General features: G+C 43.2%; 1 protein-coding gene across 2 annotated transcripts in view; it reads right to left on the bottom strand.

Annotated features, from left to right (window-relative positions):
- Positions 1-12,019: 12,019 nt before the first annotated feature.
- The window catches only part of LOC110960438 (uncharacterized), a 32,486-nt gene continuing 25,592 nt past the window's right edge, over positions 12,020-18,913 (bottom strand). For both annotated transcript variants that reach the window (XM_051946218.1, XM_051946219.1), the window contains exons 13-15: positions 18,566-18,640; positions 17,663-17,765; positions 12,020-17,511 (exon numbers count right to left, since the gene is read on the bottom strand). In XM_051946218.1, the coding sequence (XP_051802178.1) occupies positions 17,392-17,511; positions 17,663-17,765; positions 18,566-18,640 (298 nt within the window). In that variant the 3' untranslated portion in view covers positions 12,020-17,391. The remainder of the gene's footprint in view (positions 17,512-17,662; positions 17,766-18,565; positions 18,641-18,913) is intronic.

The following is an 18,913-nucleotide window of genomic DNA, read 5'->3' as shown; positions in this document are numbered from 1 at the left end:
GTCAGAGTCACTGAACTTCCCTCCATTATCTCAGCAGATGGACTCACTGACACAGAGGGAAGCTTTGGAGCATCTGGAGGAGATTTGGACAGACAGACAACACATAAAAATGAAATTACACATGAAATATATGAATTACATCCACCTCTGCTGCTGTGGCAGTACTTTTGTTTTTCAGATTTACCACTATGAAGCTGAGGACCATTTGTCTGTCATGAATAAGCTTAAAATTGTTTCATTAACTCCAACTGAGTGCAACGAGCTATCAGACTGAAAATAACAGAAATCTTTTAGCAGAACATAATTGAGAAGCAAGAACATGCAACGTTCTGTATGTGTGTTTATGTCACTGGATTATATTTCAAAATGCTGTAGAACAAAATGTATCCAAATATTGCTTTTCTTACAATAGTTTAACTGACAGCAGTTCAACTCTAATATAAATAAATACTATTTATATGTCTATATTAAGATCTACAAGCCTTCAGGGTGGTTACATCTGGAATTATAATTGCACTGTAATGTTGGTATGAATGTGTATTTGACTTTTTCGGTGCATGATGAAGTAAACTTACACACTTCAGGAGATCTGTGTTGCTCGTGTCTTTTCAGAGCACAAGAGATTCTGTCTCCAAGATCAAACTGGTCTTCAAAAGAAAATGTCACCACATTCATTTTCCATCCATTCTTAACCAGACGTAGGAATGACCAGATGGAGTTGCAGCTGCTGAGACACTTCAGCTGTAAACGAGTGTAACTCTGAGAGTCTGATATTCTGGTCACATGAACCTGGAGAACTGGATGTGATACAAAGGAACCAAACTTAGCATCTTAGCTTTACATCATAATAAACATGTTCAGTGTTGTGGTTAAATGTACCAAACTGGTGTATTTACATGTGTTTGTGTTTGTCATTACCTGTGACAGTCAGAGTTGTTCCATGTAAATCACTGCCCCATTCAACCCAAGATGTTTGAATTTGAAGCGATATTTCAGCAGAATCAGTTTCTCTCAGGTCTCTGATTGTCAGTCTGGAGTATCCTCTCTGTTCATAGACCCTGAACTCGACTTACATACTGGGAGTCTTTGCTGATGTCCTCAGGTTTAGAGGAATTCAACCACCGATGACTTTGTTGAGGACTAAACCAAAATGATGATGTGGTAGATCCATACCTCTGGTAAGTGCAAGAAATGACCACCGTTGATCCTCTGACAGCACAGATTCTTCTGTAATTGTAGTTCACTTTGTTACAGGATTGATCACGGACACTGAAGATTTTTTCAATATTGTCAAGAAAACTGTAGTTTTCACTGCAGTACTTCACAGCTGTTGTGACCTCTGACCCATGTAAAATATATATGAGGGGGTTAGAAGCAGAGTGGTCCAACCCACAACTGAGTTTTATATCATTTCTGTAATATTTATGGTCTAGATTTTAGCAGTAAAGTGTTTTAACCCACAACCCAAATACAGTGTACAGTGGAATGTTAGATCATTCCTGAAAACACAAAACTTTGAACCCATTTTTCTCAAAACTGCAGAAAGATGTTAGACCACTCTGCTTCCAAACCCTCCATATGAAGTCATTGAAACACATGAACTAAAATCTTGAAAAAATGTGTCAGTGGAAAATTATGGAGTAAAAAACTCACAGATGAAGCTGAAGGGAAATCCTCAAATCCTCTTAGAGCACAAGAAACGCTGTCTCTGTTCTGAAAGTCTGAATAAGAAGGTGTTGCTATCCCAATATCACGTCCATTTTTGTACCAGACGTAGGTAGAATGATCAGGTAAAAGACAGTCATTATGACATGTCAGTGTTTTCCAGCTGGAAGATGAGTATGACACGTATGCATGCAGATCTGTAAAGAAAAAACAGGAAGAGTTTTTGTCAAGAAAAATATCAACACAGACATGCAAATACAAAAGACGTTTATATCATTATTTTGCAGATGCTGGAAATAATTGACATAACAACCTGTGACAGATAAAGTGACTCCAGTTGGACTACTATAACTTCCTTCTGGCGGGTTTGTCATGAACCTGACCTGTAAACAGCTGAGTCGCTCTTCTCAGGTCTCTGATTCTCAGAGTGCATCTCTTCCCATCACATCTGTACTCCACTCGATCTGTGTAGGCTTCATCTGTTGTCAGATCCACAGAGTCTTTAATGAACCAGAATGTTTTCTGAACTGTGAGATAATAATAATAGCCATCCATGTAGGTTGGGTGTTTGTAATTGCAGCTCATTTCCACTGTTGATCCTTTTACAGCACAGATCTGAGTAGAAGTGAAAGTCACTCCCCAGTCATCCTGACCCTGTACCACTGTAACACAGAGCACATCAGAAACCAGGATCAGATTCTCATATAAACATCAGACAGTTAGAACTGGATATGACCTTAAAACTTCTGCACTGTGCTTTTTGGTCTTAGATTTGGTGTTTGGGATTTTGTTAGAAATATTTTTAAAACAGCTGATATAAAAAAATGGAATAATTTTCTTCAGGACTGATAAAGTTATATCTTATCTTTTCTTATCTTATAAGTCATTTTTCGTTCATGCCAAAGCAGGTGGAAAATCTACTACTAAATAAAAACATATAATGCAAACAAGCGACTGAAGTACTTTAAATACTTGTTTAAAACAAAAAAATAAATGAATAAATATAAGTTTATGCATAAATAGTAGAAGTGTGTGTTACATAATCATAGATCTGCTCTGATCTGTTGACTTCCTTGCTGTTGTCAGGCTGCAGCAGAACATGAGTGGAAACTGAGGTGAAAAACACAGATGTGATTAAACTGTGGGCTTGGTCTCTATTTCTATCAAATGAATGTGTTCTTAGAACTTTTAAATGCTGAAACATCTAGAAATGGAGATTATAGGTGTGCTAAGGAATGAGGTCACATCAGGTCACATTTTAATCATTTAATTAGTATTAGTCTTAAATAATAACTTAAATTTTAACTGTCACATAATCAATCAAGCAAGAAATATTGTGATAAAGTGAAATTCTACAAGTCCTCGAATCTAAGGAGCTGATACCATGAAATGTTGACATCATGCATTAAAATAGTTATTGAAATAATTCACCAACCGACCTAAAATACTGTTAGGTTGTGTGATTTACCGTTTGCTGTGCACATATCCTCAAGATTTATGTGAACTGATATGTTTTGTGAGAAAGACCACCAGTTTATAAAGGAATAAGTAACTATAGCAGTCAGATACAGTGCCATGAAAAAGTATTTACCTTCTTCTTGCATTCTTATGTTTTGAAATATTTCCCCCACTTAAATGTTTTAGATCATCAAAAAACATTTAAATATTAGACAAAGACAACCAAAGCAAAAAAAGGCTATCCAAACTTACCTGGCCCTGTCTGGAAAAAATAATTGGACAGGACAACATCTAAAGAACTGCAGGCCTCCTTTGTCTCAGTTAAGGTCAGTGTTCATGGCTCAGTAATAAGGAAGAGACTGGACAGAAATGGATCCATGGCAGAGTTCTAAGGACAAAACCACTGCTGACCAAAAACAACATAAAGGTTCGTCAAGCATCTGAATGATCCCCAAGACTTTTGGGAGAATATACTATGGACTGATGAGACCAAAGTTGAACTTTTTGGAAAATGCGTGTCTCGTTACATCTGGATAAAGAACATCATAGCAACAGTCAAGCATGGTGGTGGTAGTGTGATTATCTGGGGCTGCTTTGCTGCTTCAGGACCTGGACGACTTGCTGTGAGTGATGGAACCATGAGTTCTCTACCAGAAAATCCTGAAGGAAAACGTTTGGCCATCAGTCCATGACTTCAAGCTGAAGCACACTTGGATTCTGCAGCAGAACAACGTTCCAAAACACACCAGTAAGTCGACTTTTGAACGACTTAAAAAACTAAATGAAGGTTTAGGAGTTTCCTAGTCAAAGTCTGGACTTGAGTACAATTGAAATGCTGTGGCATGACCTTAAAAAGGCCATTCCTGCTGGAAAACCCTCCAGCGTTGCTGAATTAAGACAATTCTGCAAAGAAGAATGGACCAGAATATCGCCACAGAGATGTGAAAGACTCATTACCAGTTGTGGAAAATGCTTGATTTCAGTTCTTGCTGCTGAGGGTGGCCCAACATGTTATTAGATCAGCCAGTTATTAGATTTAGGGGGCAATTACTTTTTCACACAGGGCCAGGTAGCTTTGAATATTTTTTTGTCCTTAATAAATAAAATCATCATTTAAAAACTGCATTTTGTGTTTATTTATTTTTGTCTGATATTTACATTTGCTTGATGATCTTAAACATTTTAGTGTGCAAAAAAAAAAGAATTGAGAAGGGGGCAAATACTTTTTCACAGCACTGTAAATGCAGTCAAGAAAAAAGTCCATTTCTCTCTCAGCTGTTGTAGAGAAGCAGCATTACAATAATGAAGTATCTAGGATTTATAATGAAGCACAAAACAGTCCACCATTACACCACCATACAGGAAGCATTTCATACCAGAAACAGCTCTATTTTCCTCTGAAACCTTTGATTTCAAGAAAGAGAAGTGAATGTCTGCAAAGTTTGTATCACATTACAAAACATCAATTCAGCTGCATGTATTCTCTAAAAATAAACTCTTCTGAAAGTGTTGTGCATGACCTGAAATATAAATGTACAGTACCTGGTACACAGAGAAGGAGGACAACAAATCCACTCGCTGCAGCCGGTAAACTCATAGCTGCTCTTCTTGACTCTGTTAAATCGCATCAACAGGATCTCAAACACGTTAAAATAACGGCTTGTCAGTTTGTCACAGTAACATTTCTTGACCAAAAAGTAGAGGACGTGTTCCTTGAAGCGAATTTCAACTGTGAATGGAAACATTTTCTTTACCACAAGTAGTTAAAAGCAGACTTCCTTCCTCTTCAGATTATTAATATGCATGAACACACAGACAGGCAGTAAATCCCCAAGCTGAAATGAAGAAATGATTCTTACTGATGCCTTGCATGCATGGACCTCCTCAAAACAGTACCGTTAAAAAGTTTGGGCTCATCCAGACAATTTCATGTTTTCCATGAAAGCTCACACTTTTATTCATGTGCTAACATAATTGCACAAGGGTTTTCTCATCATCAGTTAGCCTTTCAACACCATTAGCTAACACAATGTAGCATTAGAACACAGGAGTGATGGTTGCTGGAAATGTTCCTCTGTACCTCTATGTAGATATTCCATTAAAAATCAGCCGTTTCCAGCTAGAATAGTCATTTACCACATTAACAATGTCTAGACTGTATTAATGATTAATTTAATCTTATCTTCATTTTAAAAAATGTGGTTTTCTTTTCAAAAAATAAGTGCATTTCTAAGGTTTGGGGTCACTTGGAAATGTCCTTGTTTTTTTAAAAGAAAAGCAGTTTTTTCAATGAAGATAATATTAAACTCATCATAAAACTGTCAGGATTCGGCCCTCTTGCGGCCTGTTTTGTTCCTTCTGTCTGTTGCTTGTCTGTGTGCATTTTTTTGTTGCCCTTTAGTGTGTTTTTGGCTTGTCTCTGTCTCCCTCTGGCTGTGTTTTCATCCTGTCCCTCTTCCACTCACTCGTCCCCTGGCTCTAACTCATTAGCTCATCACCCTCACCTGTCGCAATCAGCTCCACTCAATTCACCTGGTCCCCTTCCCTGTTACTTAAGCTCTGCCATTTCCCCTCAGCCTTGGCTGGTGCATAGTTGGACAATTCATGCAGTTATTTTTCACTACCCTCTTCCGCTGGACTTTCAGTTATTGGACTTTGTCATCTTTCATCTCCTCTCCGGATTACCCTCACTGGACTCATTGTTGTAAGATCCCAGTTTTGTTCTTTAGTTAGCTGTTAGTTTCCCCTGCTGTAGTTTTCTAGTGTTCCTGTAGCCTTTGTCTTGTTTAGTTTTGTCTCCCTTTTAGTCTAGCCGTTGTCTGTGTCTAGTTTAGTTTTGTCTCCTCTGTTAGTCTTCCTGTGGTCTTCGTCTTGGTTAGTCTTCCTGTGGTTTCCCTCCTGTGCTCCCTCCTGAGGTCCCTCCTGTGCTCCCTCCTGTGCTCCCTCCTGTGCTCCCTCCTGTGCTCCCTCCTGAGTTCCCTCCTGAGTTCCCTCCTGAGTTCCCTCCTGAGTTCCCTCCTGAGTTCCCTCCTGAGTTCCCTCCTGAGTTCCCTCCTGAGTTCCCTCCTGAGTTCCCTCCTGAGTTCCCTCCTGAGTTCCCTCCTGAGTTCCCTCCTGAGCTCCCCTTTTAGTTTGTCCACCTAGACTAGCTTTCAGTTGTTAATGGTTTTTTTGTTCTATGAATAAATCCTTTTAACTATGCATAAAGTTTTTGTCTTGTCTGCACTGGGTTCTCCACTCCTCCAATCCTGACATTATGCACGCGCCCAATTGAACCCAGCAGACACCATTAGTTTCTAGTGTTGTAGTTAGGGGCACGATGGCCCCATGTTTGACTACGACAGGTATGATCCTTTTTGGGAACCGATTTGGCCATTAAGTTGCCACGCCAGAGGACGACGTGGTTCATCGAAGGAGGAATTCCCAGCCATCCCCTAAACTTAGAACTATAACAGCTTTGGGAGGACGGAACTTCCGACTCAGACGAATTAGACTCTACCTGGATTAATTTTTCGGCCGGAATCTGAACTCTGTTTCCGTAGTAAAGCTTTCTTTCTCGGAGATTCTGGACAGAGCGGGGTTCAGGGAAACCCGGACTCTGCTGCAATATCTAAGGCGACTCTGTAACTGCTGCCCCAGTCCGCGGTCCTTGAGTGGGTTGTCACTCCGGTCACAGTTCCCGAGTGGGGTTGATGGTTCCACCCCAGCCCAGGACAATCCTCTGCCGGATTCTGAACTCCAGATCTCCGATGAGCCCCTCTTCCGAAGGAGATCCAGACGGAAGCGGGCTCCAAGAGACTTTCCCACTCAGCAGCAGTTTCCGAGCAGGACACCGCCGCCACCTCAGCCTTGGCCCGAGCGGGTCGACGCCGCCACCTCAGCCTTGGCTCCCGAGCGGGTCGACGCCGCCACCTCAGCCTTGGCTCCCGAGCGGGTCGACGCCGCCACCTCAGCCTTGGCTCCCGAGCGGGTCGACGCCGCCACCACAGCCTTGGTTCCCGAGCGGGTCGACGCCGCCACCACAGCCTTGGTTCCCGAGCGGGTCGACGCCGCCACCACAGCCTTGGTTCCCGAGCGGGTCGACGACGCCGCCGCCGCCGGTGCAGCTCCAGCGCGGGTCGACGACGACGCCGCCGCCGGTGCAGCTCCAGCGCGGGTCGAGGACGACGCCGCCGCCGGTGCAGCCGGCCCTCCGAGTGTCTCCGCCGGTGCAGCCGGCCCTCCGAGTGTCTCCGCCGGTGCAGCCGGCCCTCCGAGTGTCTCCGCCGGTGCAGCCGGCCCTCCGAGTGTCTCCGCCGGTGCAGCCAGCCCTCCGAGTGTCTCCGCCGGTGCAGCCGGCCCTCCTCCAGTGGAATCCTCTGTTCCTGTGATAACTGAGGGGTTCCTACGCCTGCGGCCGCCAGAGGGTCCTCGTCTCGTCCACCGCCGCCGGCCTCCAGCCCGGCCGCCAGAGGGTCCTCGTCTCGTCCACCGCCGCCGTCCCCGGCCCGGACGGCCTCCAGAGTGGCCTCGCCTTCGCCGCCGTCCCCGGCCCGGACGGCCTCCAGAGTGGCCTCGCCTTCGCCGCCGTCCCCGGCCCGGACGGCCTCCAGAGTGGCCTCGCCTTCCTCTTGGAGTGTATTTTGTTTTTGGACTTGCCAGTGACTTTGTTTTTGGTTTCTGGTCTTGCTTGGGACGCTGTTTTGTTTGGACTTGCCCTTTGTTGCGCGCCTTCGGGCCGCCCGGGACTACTGTGGACTGGTTGTTTTCTACAAAAGGAGATACCAGAGAACCCATGGCATATCCATGTTTCTGTCTGAAGAAACCTCCCTGATATTGAAAGTATGTGACCAAATCTGCAAATTATTGGACCACCACATAGTGCTCCCCAAGCTTCATCAGCACGTTAAGTGTGCCACCAAAGGAGCTAATACACTGGACAAGGTGTACTCCAACATCAAGCTGGGCTAAAAGGCTAAACAGCTAGCACACCTGGGCCAGTCTGACCACATGTCCCTGCATACACCCCCCTCCGGAAAACTGCCCCCAGCACCAGAAGGACAGTCACAACTTGGCCTGATGATGCCTCTGAGCAGCTGCAGGATGCTTTGAAAGGACTAACTGGGACATTTTCGATCACCCGACCTGGAGGTGTTCACAGACAGTGTTCTGTGCTACATCAAACTGCACAGACAATGTCACAGTGGACAAGACCATCCGGGTGTACCCAACAGGAAGCCCTGGATGACCCAGAAGGTTCCAGCAGCTGCTTAAAAAACGAACACGCCTTCAGGTCTGGTGACAGCGATCTGTACAGTGCAGCCAAGCCACCTGAAGAAAGGGATCAGAGAGGCCAAGAGGGACTGCAGGAGGAGGATTGAGGACCACCTGGAGAGCAACAACAGCAGACAGGTGTGGGAGGTCCAGCACCTCATGAACTACATGGCCAACACCGGAGCTGCTGAGGAGGAGCCTCACTGGCAGAGGAGCTGAACAGCTTTTTGCCCGCTTTGAGACAGGATCCCCGGAGGCAGCTACACCACACCCTGCATTCCAGAGCAGCCAGCCTCACACTGGGAGCACGACGTGAGGCGCACACTGCGGGCGGTCAACCCATGGAAGGTGGCTGGACCCGATGGTGTCCCTGGACAGGTGCTGAAGGACTGTGCTGACCAGCTGGCTGGAGTGTTCACCAGAATCTTCAATCGGTCCTATCCCAGTCCGTCGTCCCATCCTGCCTCAAGTCCTCCACCATCGTCCCCCTGCCCAAGAAGCAACACATCTCCAGCCTCAATGACTACCGGCCGGTAGCTCTCACTCCAGTGATGATGAAGTGCTTGGAGAAACTGGCACGGGGTCACATCACCTCACTCCTCCCCAGAAGTCTCGATCCCCACCAGTTTGCATACAGGGCCAACAGATCAATGGAGGATGCTGTAGCTACAGCGCTCCACGTGTCGCTGTCTCACCTGGAGCAGCAGGGGACATGCATGCGAAAGCTCTTTGTGGACTACAGCTCCGCGTTTAACACCATCCTTCCTCACAAACTGGTGGGTAAATTGGGAGACCTTGGACTTCCACATTGCATCTGCATGTGGATCTACAGCTTCCTGTCGGACCGCAGGCAGAGGGTGAGGGTGGGAGACCACACATCTGGGACCATCAGCCTCAGTATCGGCTCCCCCCAGGGCTTCGTGCTGAGCCCTCTGCTCTACACCCTCTACACATCGGACTGTACGTCTACGCACCCCAGTAACACCATCATCAAGTTCGCCGATGACACCACAGTTGTGGGGCTCATCTCTGCGGGGGATGAGTCCACATACAGGGCTGAGGTGGAGCAGCTGACTGGGTGGTGCAGAGACAACAACCTGCTCCTCAACACAGCCAAGACCAAGGAGCTCATCATCGACTTTCGGAGGACTAAAACAGACGTTCCACCTCTGATCATCAACGGGGACTGTGTGAAGAGGGTAGAGGACTTCCGCTTTCTAGGAGTCAACTTAGAGAAGGACATGACCTGGACTGTGAACACCTCCGAGCTACTGAAGAAAGTCCAGCAGAGACTGCACTTCCTGAGGGTTCTCAGGAAGAACAACATCTCCCAGAGACTGCTGGTGTCTTTCTACAGGTGCACCATCGAGAGCATCCTGGTGTACTGTCTGTGCGTGTGGTACACCAGCTGCACGGTGGTTCAGAGGGCCTCACTGCACAGGATCATCGACAAGGCCCAAAAAAATCAGACTGCCCTCCCCTCACACTTGAAGAGCTGCACCGCTCCCGTTGCTTCAGAAAGGCAGGAAAAATAACCCAGGACCCTCTCACCCAGGACACCACATGTTTAATCTGTTACCGTCAGGCAGGCGGTACAGGTCAATCACTGCAAGGACAAACCGGTTCAGAGACAGTTTCTACCCAACAGCAGTAAGGGTCCTGAACAAAGGCTAATAGCCCTACCTCTGTTATATTATAACTACCTCATGTCATTCAGTGCACCTAATATGGCAGCTATTGGCAGCTATTTTGCACATTTTATCGCATTTCTTCACACTGTTTTACACTGACTGAAGGGCTTTTGCAATTTCGTTGTACTTGTTGCAATGGCAAATAAAGTTCTATTCTATTCTATTCTTATCACCTTGCTGATAGTAGATACCGTCAGCCTTAGCCCCACCTTCACCTCTAGTAGTTAAATACCTGGGACTCTCCAAAGTAGTTTTAGAACTGAAGAAGCCTTTTGGATGAGAGACAAAACATCTTCAAGATCAGAAGAATAAGTCCAGTTGCCTGAACTAAAGCCTTCACCTGATGGGAAGATACAATTTCTTCTTTTGGTATCTGCCCTGTTTTAGAGAAGATTCTCTCTAATGGATCAGAAGTTGTCACATTGCAGTCTCTCTTCCATCACCTTCACCAGGTGGGGAAGACTGAGGCCTTGGCCTGCTACCAGCTCAGTGGGTCGTCTGCTCATTGGATGAGGGGTTCCTCAAGATACAATCTCACCTCCAAGACAGTATCAGCTGTATGATTTCTCCTTGTAGCATCTACTGTAGTTCTTTCATAGAAGAGCCCCCACACAGCAGAACTTTGTGGCTCCTCCTCCATTTGGTCATCTGGGACATTTAGTTGCTGCTGCTCTTATTCTCTGAAGTACCTCGTGAACATCATCTGTTGTCACTGAAGGCAAGCTTCTTAAAGCTAGGATCCAGTAACATGGTTTCTGCGAGGACATTGTTAAACTCCATACGGAGATCAAAAACAAAGTTCTGCTGTGAGCAGAGCTGAGCAATGAAAGGAAAAGGAGTCGGCTCTTGTGATTAACTACAAAGCATCAGTGCATCTCCCGTCTGCCTGCAGTCTGCTGATTGCAGCATTGGAGTCGGCTGCAGTCATCAGCTCACCTGTCATTAATCACCTCCTGCTATATAAACCAGGTTCATTCATTCTCTCCCTGCCAGACCATAGACTGCCACAGCTTGCACATGGATTTATTCACCTCCTGTATTTCTAGTCTCTACTCCTGTCTCCAGCCTGTTGCTCCAGGTCGCTGCCCTTCTACCTGCCGGTTTCTGAAATTCACTCGCTGGTCTGCTCTTGCCTTGAGTGTCGCTGGTTCTGCTCCAGAGTCTCTCTCTCAGACCCTGTATTCCCAGAGTCTGCCCTTTCCCCTTTGTATTTAGTTCCCCATTTTGCGAGTACCCTGTTTGAGTTAATTTATTTTAATTTTTTTGATAGTTGCATTTTGGGTTTAGCTGGGAATTTGGTTGTAGGTTTTTGTGGTGTTTATTTTCGAGTCGAGTTTGGTTTTTGTTTAGCCTCTTAGTTCAGTTTCCACATTTTCTATGTTGGTTTAGTTCTTGTTTTGGTTCAAATAAAGCCTTTCTATAATCTGACCCGCCCTTATATAACACTAATTGATGACTAGAAAACCCCTGTACAATTATGTTAGCACATGAATGAATGTGAGTTTTCATGGAAAATTTGAAGTTTTCTGGGTGACCCCAAACTTTTGAACAGTAGTGTATATTTTACAGAATGTAAACGCTACCTTACTGTGGGGAGGAAAAAAAAGATTTCATACACAGCAGAAGACGGTTGGTAGTTTCTCATTTGTAACACATGACCAAACTAAAAAATGTTGTTATCCAGTCAAGGAATAATTTTGAAGGTGTATTAAAAAACAGTTGACATGTTTGTATGTGTTACATGCGGTCAAATGTCCGCCTCTTCAGGAAGACATGTCACTAATGTACACAACCAGTCAAAAAGGAACACACAGGAGGATGTGGTCTAGACACAACCCTTCTGCTTTCATTGTGGTTGGCACAAACCACATAGTTCAGAAGCCTTCTTCATTTCACATCACTGGGAAACAAACTTGAGCATTCATTTTGTAGTCACATCACAACTAAAGACAGAACAGTAGAAACATTTTAATAATTCCCTATGCATCTATTACAGATTAGATTCCTTTTATGAAATTATGTAGCCAGCAGTTTAGAACAGGACAGTCTATGTAGAACAGATACTAGTGGCTGGAAAACAAAAAGACAACAAGAAGAGTACTCTCCAGGTCATTTTAAACTCCTCAGGGATGCTTCTGGCAGGGGCGATTCTAGGATCGGTGGTTTAGGGGTGCTGAGCACCCAGAGGTGCACAGACAGGCAAGATAAATTTCACTGTTTTGTACATTTTAATGCAATTTCATTCCCACATTTGTGAAAGAAAAGCACAACACTTTTGAAAAAGTCTGTGACTAAACCATTCAATCTTTTGAAGGTTATTTAAATGCTGAGTCACAGCAAAGGAGGAATGCACTGGAATCTTAAAGAAACATATCGTAATCCTAATTTCTGGGAATAGACGCCTCATTTAGATACAGCAGCTCCTCAACATACACATAAACAGCAAGTATGTTTCTGGAGTAAACCAGCTGCTCATACTGAGTACCAAAAACACCGAAAAAATGGACCTTGGACTTATTTTTGGACTTTCATTTGAAATGCGATGCACAGCATCTCTTTCCGTGATCTGCACTCTCATCTCCCAGAGTCTCTCCCTGTTCTTCTCCTCCTTGTATAGTGAAATTAAGCAAATAGTAAAGCATACAGATAATTAGGAAAATATAATGAAGACGTCCTGTTTAGAATGAAGTCCACTGATATCTGTTAAGTGTGCTTCTGGAAAGCATTTAATGCAGGGAGAACACATGACTTCCATGACATATATGTAAAATTATATTGTGAATAGAATGTTCTTCTTTGTCATCTTAACAGGTGCTGTTTGTGTGCCTCTACTCTCTGTTTGTGTTCTTAACTGGTTCTTCCTGACCTTCCTGCTCCTCTCCTTTTTCGTCTCTCCCTCTTTGGACTGACAATCATACACAAATAGATTGTAATCAATTAGATGAAAAATTACATAAATATGAAAAAATACCAATAAGAATACAAATAAATAATGTCCTCTCTCTCTTTGTGGTGTCAACCTTAAGGAAAATAACCGAACAATGTGCTCTATATCTATAAGAGATATAAACATAGATTGTTCCAACTTGCAAGATTACTCTTGATAAACCATTTGATCCTACACTCTTACCTGATCCTGGCTCTCTTTTTTTTTTTTTGAAAAAACAATCTTATGTCTATGATGAGGCTGTCTGTCTGTCTGTACACACACACACACACACACACACACACACACACACACACACACAGAGAGAGAGAGAGAGAGAGAGAGACACACACACACACACACACACACACACACACACACACACACACACACACACACAAAATAGGAGTTATAATGTTAATGTGCATCCAGTCAGTCAGTAGCACCTTGGCTTTAATATTAACACATGCACTGACACAACAGCTAGCTTCTCTCAGTCCAGTTCAAACAGACACTGACCACCTGTAACGTTTGCTAGCTAGAAAAACTGTCAGCTAACTCCTACCTAACAACATAAACAGTAACCTGTGATTAAATGCAACAAAAAGAGGACTTGTAATGATAATGATGTGTTGGTATTGAGTGGTACAAGTTAAGAATTGTACCACATATCCTGGTTTAAACGAGATACTTACACCACTATAGCATTACCTTCACTGGGAGGCAGCGATAAGCTCTGCAGGTAAAGGCTCAGAGCCGGAGTTGGGAAAGTTGGGCGGGATCATACCATTTTTGAGGCAACATAGGGGGGTGCTGTATTTTTGTTGTTAAAACATTACGTATAAACCAAGTACTGTATGATTTATACACTTATTTGGTTTGTTTAAAAAAAGGAAATGCAATACAATTTTTTTAAAATCTCTCAAATTTTAGGGGTGCTGAGATTCAATTTAGGGGGGCTTGAGCACCCCAAAAAATGGGCTAGAAACGCCTAAGGCTTCCAGTAAATTAAATTCCACTGAAGACCCAGTCACTGCAGAAGTTCTTCTTTCACATGAATTGTTCTCCTGTTCAGACTGGGCTCTGGGTGATGTTTTTAATCATTAGTAACAACCTCTGACTCTCACATAGTAGCCTAACCACAAACACACTCATCCTCTTGTTCTCCACACTGAGAGCTGTTTTTCCTCTTCCTTGTGTCCTTTTCCCTCTGTGAATCCCTCTTTAATGTGCCTCATGCAGGCGTTGTGCATAGACATATATACGCAGACGCCTCATAGGCTGTCGAGAGACGTGCTTACAGCGCCGCCATCTTGGAACGGGACCACCGGAGGCAGCGGTGCATAGACATCTACGGAGGCAAGAGGTACTGCTGAATCAAAGTGGAATTATGCGCTGAATTTTGAACCGATTGTCAGACTGTTTGATTCTTAGAAACGTCACACTTGTAGCTACTATACAAGGTGCTCAGATTTTTTTTACAATGCTGTTTTTGCCACTCAACACTTAAGCTACACACTATCTCCCTCTGACTCCAGCATAGTTATTTAAAGATGCCGGACTTCTGTTCAGCCTATGGATGCTCTAATGAGCGCTGTAAGGAGACAAGAGCTCGTGGGATTACTTTTCACATGTAAGATGTATGTAAGGAATAATATATTGTTAGCAGGTTGTCATAGCTAGAGTGAAATAAACGCCGACAAGACGGACAGAACCCCATCAGCTCTGTGTCTGGCTTCTACCCATAATCTAACCAGCTCTCTACATCATCCTATGTATTACACAGCTGCTTACCGGTGAAATAACTTATCTGAGACAATTTTTTTGTTTAAAATTCGATGTTATGAATCTAGCGTTCCTAGCAACAGCCTGTTACAAAGAAATAAAACAGACTTACTGCAGTAATTGGTTGGTTAGAATACAGCATCTGATAGATCTAATAATAGCCCTGATTGATGATGGAATTATTTTTGTTGTAGACAATTCTTTATCTCTGGCTACTTTTCTCACATGTTTAAGCTTTCCCAAAGAACGTGATTTATACACGTGAAATAATAATAATAATAACAGTAATAATAATAACGATAAAAATAATAGTAATAATAGCAGTTATAATAGTAATAATAATAATAATTGATATAATATTAATAGTAGTGATAATAATAATAATAATAATAATAATAATAATGATAATTATTCACAGTAGAAATAATAGCAGTATCTATCTATCTATCTATCTATCTAGCATATCTAGCATATCTGGCGTTTGTTACAAGCAAACCCCGTCAAAATTGCTTGAGAACTGAGCGATTTATGACAACTTTAATTGTATAAGCACATCATTCCTCTATGGAAGTAATGCATCGTAGGAGCAAGTGGTCCCGTTCCAAGATGGCGGCGCTGCAGGCACATCGCTTGAGTGGGCAGCCGCAGTCAATGAGGCGTCTACTTATATATGTCTATGGCGTTGTGAAGGTCAGGGAGGGACATAGTTATGGTTGCCATGGTTTCTTGTCTCCACTGTGTTGGTCTGCTGTGTGTTTGAAGTGGTATTTATCACCATGGAAACAGCCTGTGGTCCGCCAGTAGAAGCACTCATCACCATTTATAGGTGCCCCCTGCCTGGACCTGTGTGGAAGCAGAAGAGAAGATCCTGCATCATTCTCACGTGAATACGGTAAACACAGATAAATAATGGATTGTAGATCGTGGATGGTGGGTGTGGAAGTCAACAGTGACCATAATAAATCCCCAAAGCCAAGTCAACACATCTAATATACACTGATCAGGCAGAACATTATGACCACCTGTCTAATATTGTGTAGGTCCCCCTTGTGGTCAAAAATGCTCTGAACCACTGGACCATAGACTGTATCATAAAGATGGACGTAGCTACCGTGACGTTACCTGTTGGTTTCTGCACTACGAAAATAAAGCCAGGATTTTGCTACTTCGTGGTTGCCATCTTGGATTTTTGGAGCCAGAGACAAGAAAAAAGATTCTCAGAGGGTGGAACCAGAGATCAGTGATTGGTCAGACTGACTGAGAGCTGAGGACTCTCTGCCCCGCCCACATTTACCAGATTCTGCTGTTTACCAATGCTGCTGCTAACAACATTAGCTTCCAAAAGTGGAGATAAACTCTGCAGGTAAGTACTGAAGTCTGTAAGTTAACATCAGACTGTAACACAATTCACTTCAGCTGTTTACACGAAACACAACACAGCAGCTAGCTCGGTTAGCACTGTTAACCTTTACTGGATACGAGCTGTCTTCTCTGGTCAATATACACAGAAAGAAACTCCACCAACATCTGGAGTGCATGGAACACATTATGTCTGATGCTAAAGCTGCATATAAAGTGCATTAAAACCGGCACTGATAAGAAAATAAACACTTACTTACTGAACCATCAGAGTCTTTTCAGTGTCTGCTGGTAGAATCAGCCGAAGGCAGAAAACTGGTTCAAACAAGCCAACAGGCAGAAAAACTGTCTGTGGAAAAGGTTCTGCTGCTTCACTGTTAAATAAACCAACAGCTCAGTTATCCAAACAAAAACAGAGTTTACGGTGAATGAGCGTCTAGGCTACCTGACCTGTCAATCATTCCAGACCAGACTGTCAATCAAGTAGCCCCGCCCCCTGGCTTCACAAAACTGTAACGCTCTATATAAAATTCAATATTGATTTATTTTAAAATCGGCCACCTGCTCTCTCGTTTTGACCGTGAAAACTAATGAAAAAAATTAGCCGTAGAAAAGCAGTCTATTGAATTTTAGTTTTTCCCGTGTAGAATTGGGGTCTATGGAGCCAGAGCTTTTTAGAGCCAGACCCTGGCAGACAGTGTGATATTGCAAGTTTCTGACACTTCTGGGTAGGTCTCATTTTTGGATCCAGGTGCTATGTCCATCTTTATTATACAGTCTATGGGGTCTGGTACCAGGATGTTGGCACTGGATTCTTTGGGTACTCTGGGTTGTGCAGAGGGACCTCTGGGATTAAAACTTGTTCCACTGCACCTGTTGATGTTTGATCAGAATCAGGTCTAGGAAGTTTGGAGGTCAAATCAACATCTTGTGGGATTGTCAAGTTCCTCAATATGTTCCTTATTGTTTGATGTTTTTGCAAAATGGTGGTGTGCGTTTTCCTGCAGGGGTAGGCCAGTGACATTTAAGATTTATGTGAAGGAGTGTGTTTGTTCTGGGACAATGTTTATTTCAAACGTTCTCAGCAGACCACTACATAGAACCAACATGATCAATGTTCTTCACTTCACTGTCAGTGGTCAGAATGTTGTGGCTGATTGGTGTAAATGCCTTACCCTAACTGACATGTATGATAAGTGGTAAAAACAAACCAATCTGAAAAATCACAACACCACACAGATACACTTTAGTAAGTCATCCTGATGCAGCGCTGAAGCCAAGGCTGGTGTTGGTCCTTTGCATGGAGGGCAGGGTCCGCTGGATCCAACGATCTGGGTACCTCATCAGCAGCTTGCTGCCCCTCAGCTCCACCCCCTGGACATGAGGACACACTGCAGCTAATCAAACTTTACATGATGACAGCTCATTGTTGAAACTCATAGGGGCACATTAATAACCTGCTCTTACATTCAAGAAGGTAACCTCAGCTAAGTTCTGCTCACCTGAATATGAGCTCACTACTTACCTGCAGCTTCTCCAGGGCTTTGGCAGCCATGTTGGCATTCTTGAAGTTGATAAAGGCACAGAAGCGTTCATGAAGAACTCTGATGCTTTCAATCTCACCAAACCTGTCAACACAAACACTCAAAGTCTCAAATGTACAGCACAACAGTGTGGCATTGATCCGCAGCTCAAGTGATGCTGCTTGTGATTCGTAATCACTGCTGGTACTTAAAACGCGATGTCATTATAATAATTACAGTAGTACAACAACTTAGTATAATAACACTTCCTCTGCTGCTGAAAGTGATTCCACTACAACTAAAAGTATTAGTGCTATTCATGATAATATTACTACTACTACTACTACTGTTCAAAAGTTTGGGATCACTTAGAAATGTACTTATTTTTGAAAGAAAAGCTTTTTTTTCAGTGAAGACAAGATTAAATGAATCATAAATACAGTCTATACATTGTTAATGTGATAAATGATTGTTCTAGCTGCAAACGGCAGATATTTTTAATGGAATATCTACATAGGAGTACAAAACATGAAATGAAAACATAAAAATGTCTGGGTGACCCCTTTCCTTTGAACGGTAGTGTATATTACTACTACATATGTATGACTTATACCAACATTTTCCTCCTACAAATAGTTACATTTTTTTGCTAATATGCAAAAAAATAAATAAAGGGAACCGCACTCAAATAAATGTTAAATCCAAACAGTGAAGAAGTGAAATGTATTTTGAAACCAAACAACCTGACCAACAGTGGGAAACCAGATTCTTATTTTTACTACCGCTGCTTTTATTGTTGCTATAACTAACACTACAACAGTTATGAACTACAGCTGTTGTCGTCATCTGGATAAACGCCACATAGCTCTAATTCATCTTCACCCACGCACACACAGTGGTTTTACATTTTAAAGAGATCCCAGAGGTCTTTCTCTGCAACTTCCACTGTAATGTTTCCAACCCACAGAGAGCGACAGCTTCTGGTAGATGGAGAAGAGAAGGAGAAGAGGAATAAATGAAAGAGGGAGAGACAAGTGAGTGTAAAAACAAAGAGACAGCATAAGGCAAAAATCACGAGAGAAAAATGTGACTATTTGTTGAACAGATACTTCTCAGTCAAAGAAACCAAATGTTTTTTTCTTGTGGTTTTCTTACATTTGCATATATTTTACATTATCATATGTTTTACCCACAATGGACATTACATATTTTTACTGACAGGTAGACGTAAACATTACTATGAAATTTGTTTT

Source organism: Acanthochromis polyacanthus, chromosome 3 (assembly GCF_021347895.1).
Source record: "Acanthochromis polyacanthus isolate Apoly-LR-REF ecotype Palm Island chromosome 3, KAUST_Apoly_ChrSc, whole genome shotgun sequence".
Classification (NCBI taxonomy): domain Eukaryota; kingdom Metazoa; phylum Chordata; class Actinopteri; family Pomacentridae; genus Acanthochromis; species Acanthochromis polyacanthus.
This window is presented reverse-complemented; position numbering and strand designations above follow the sequence as displayed.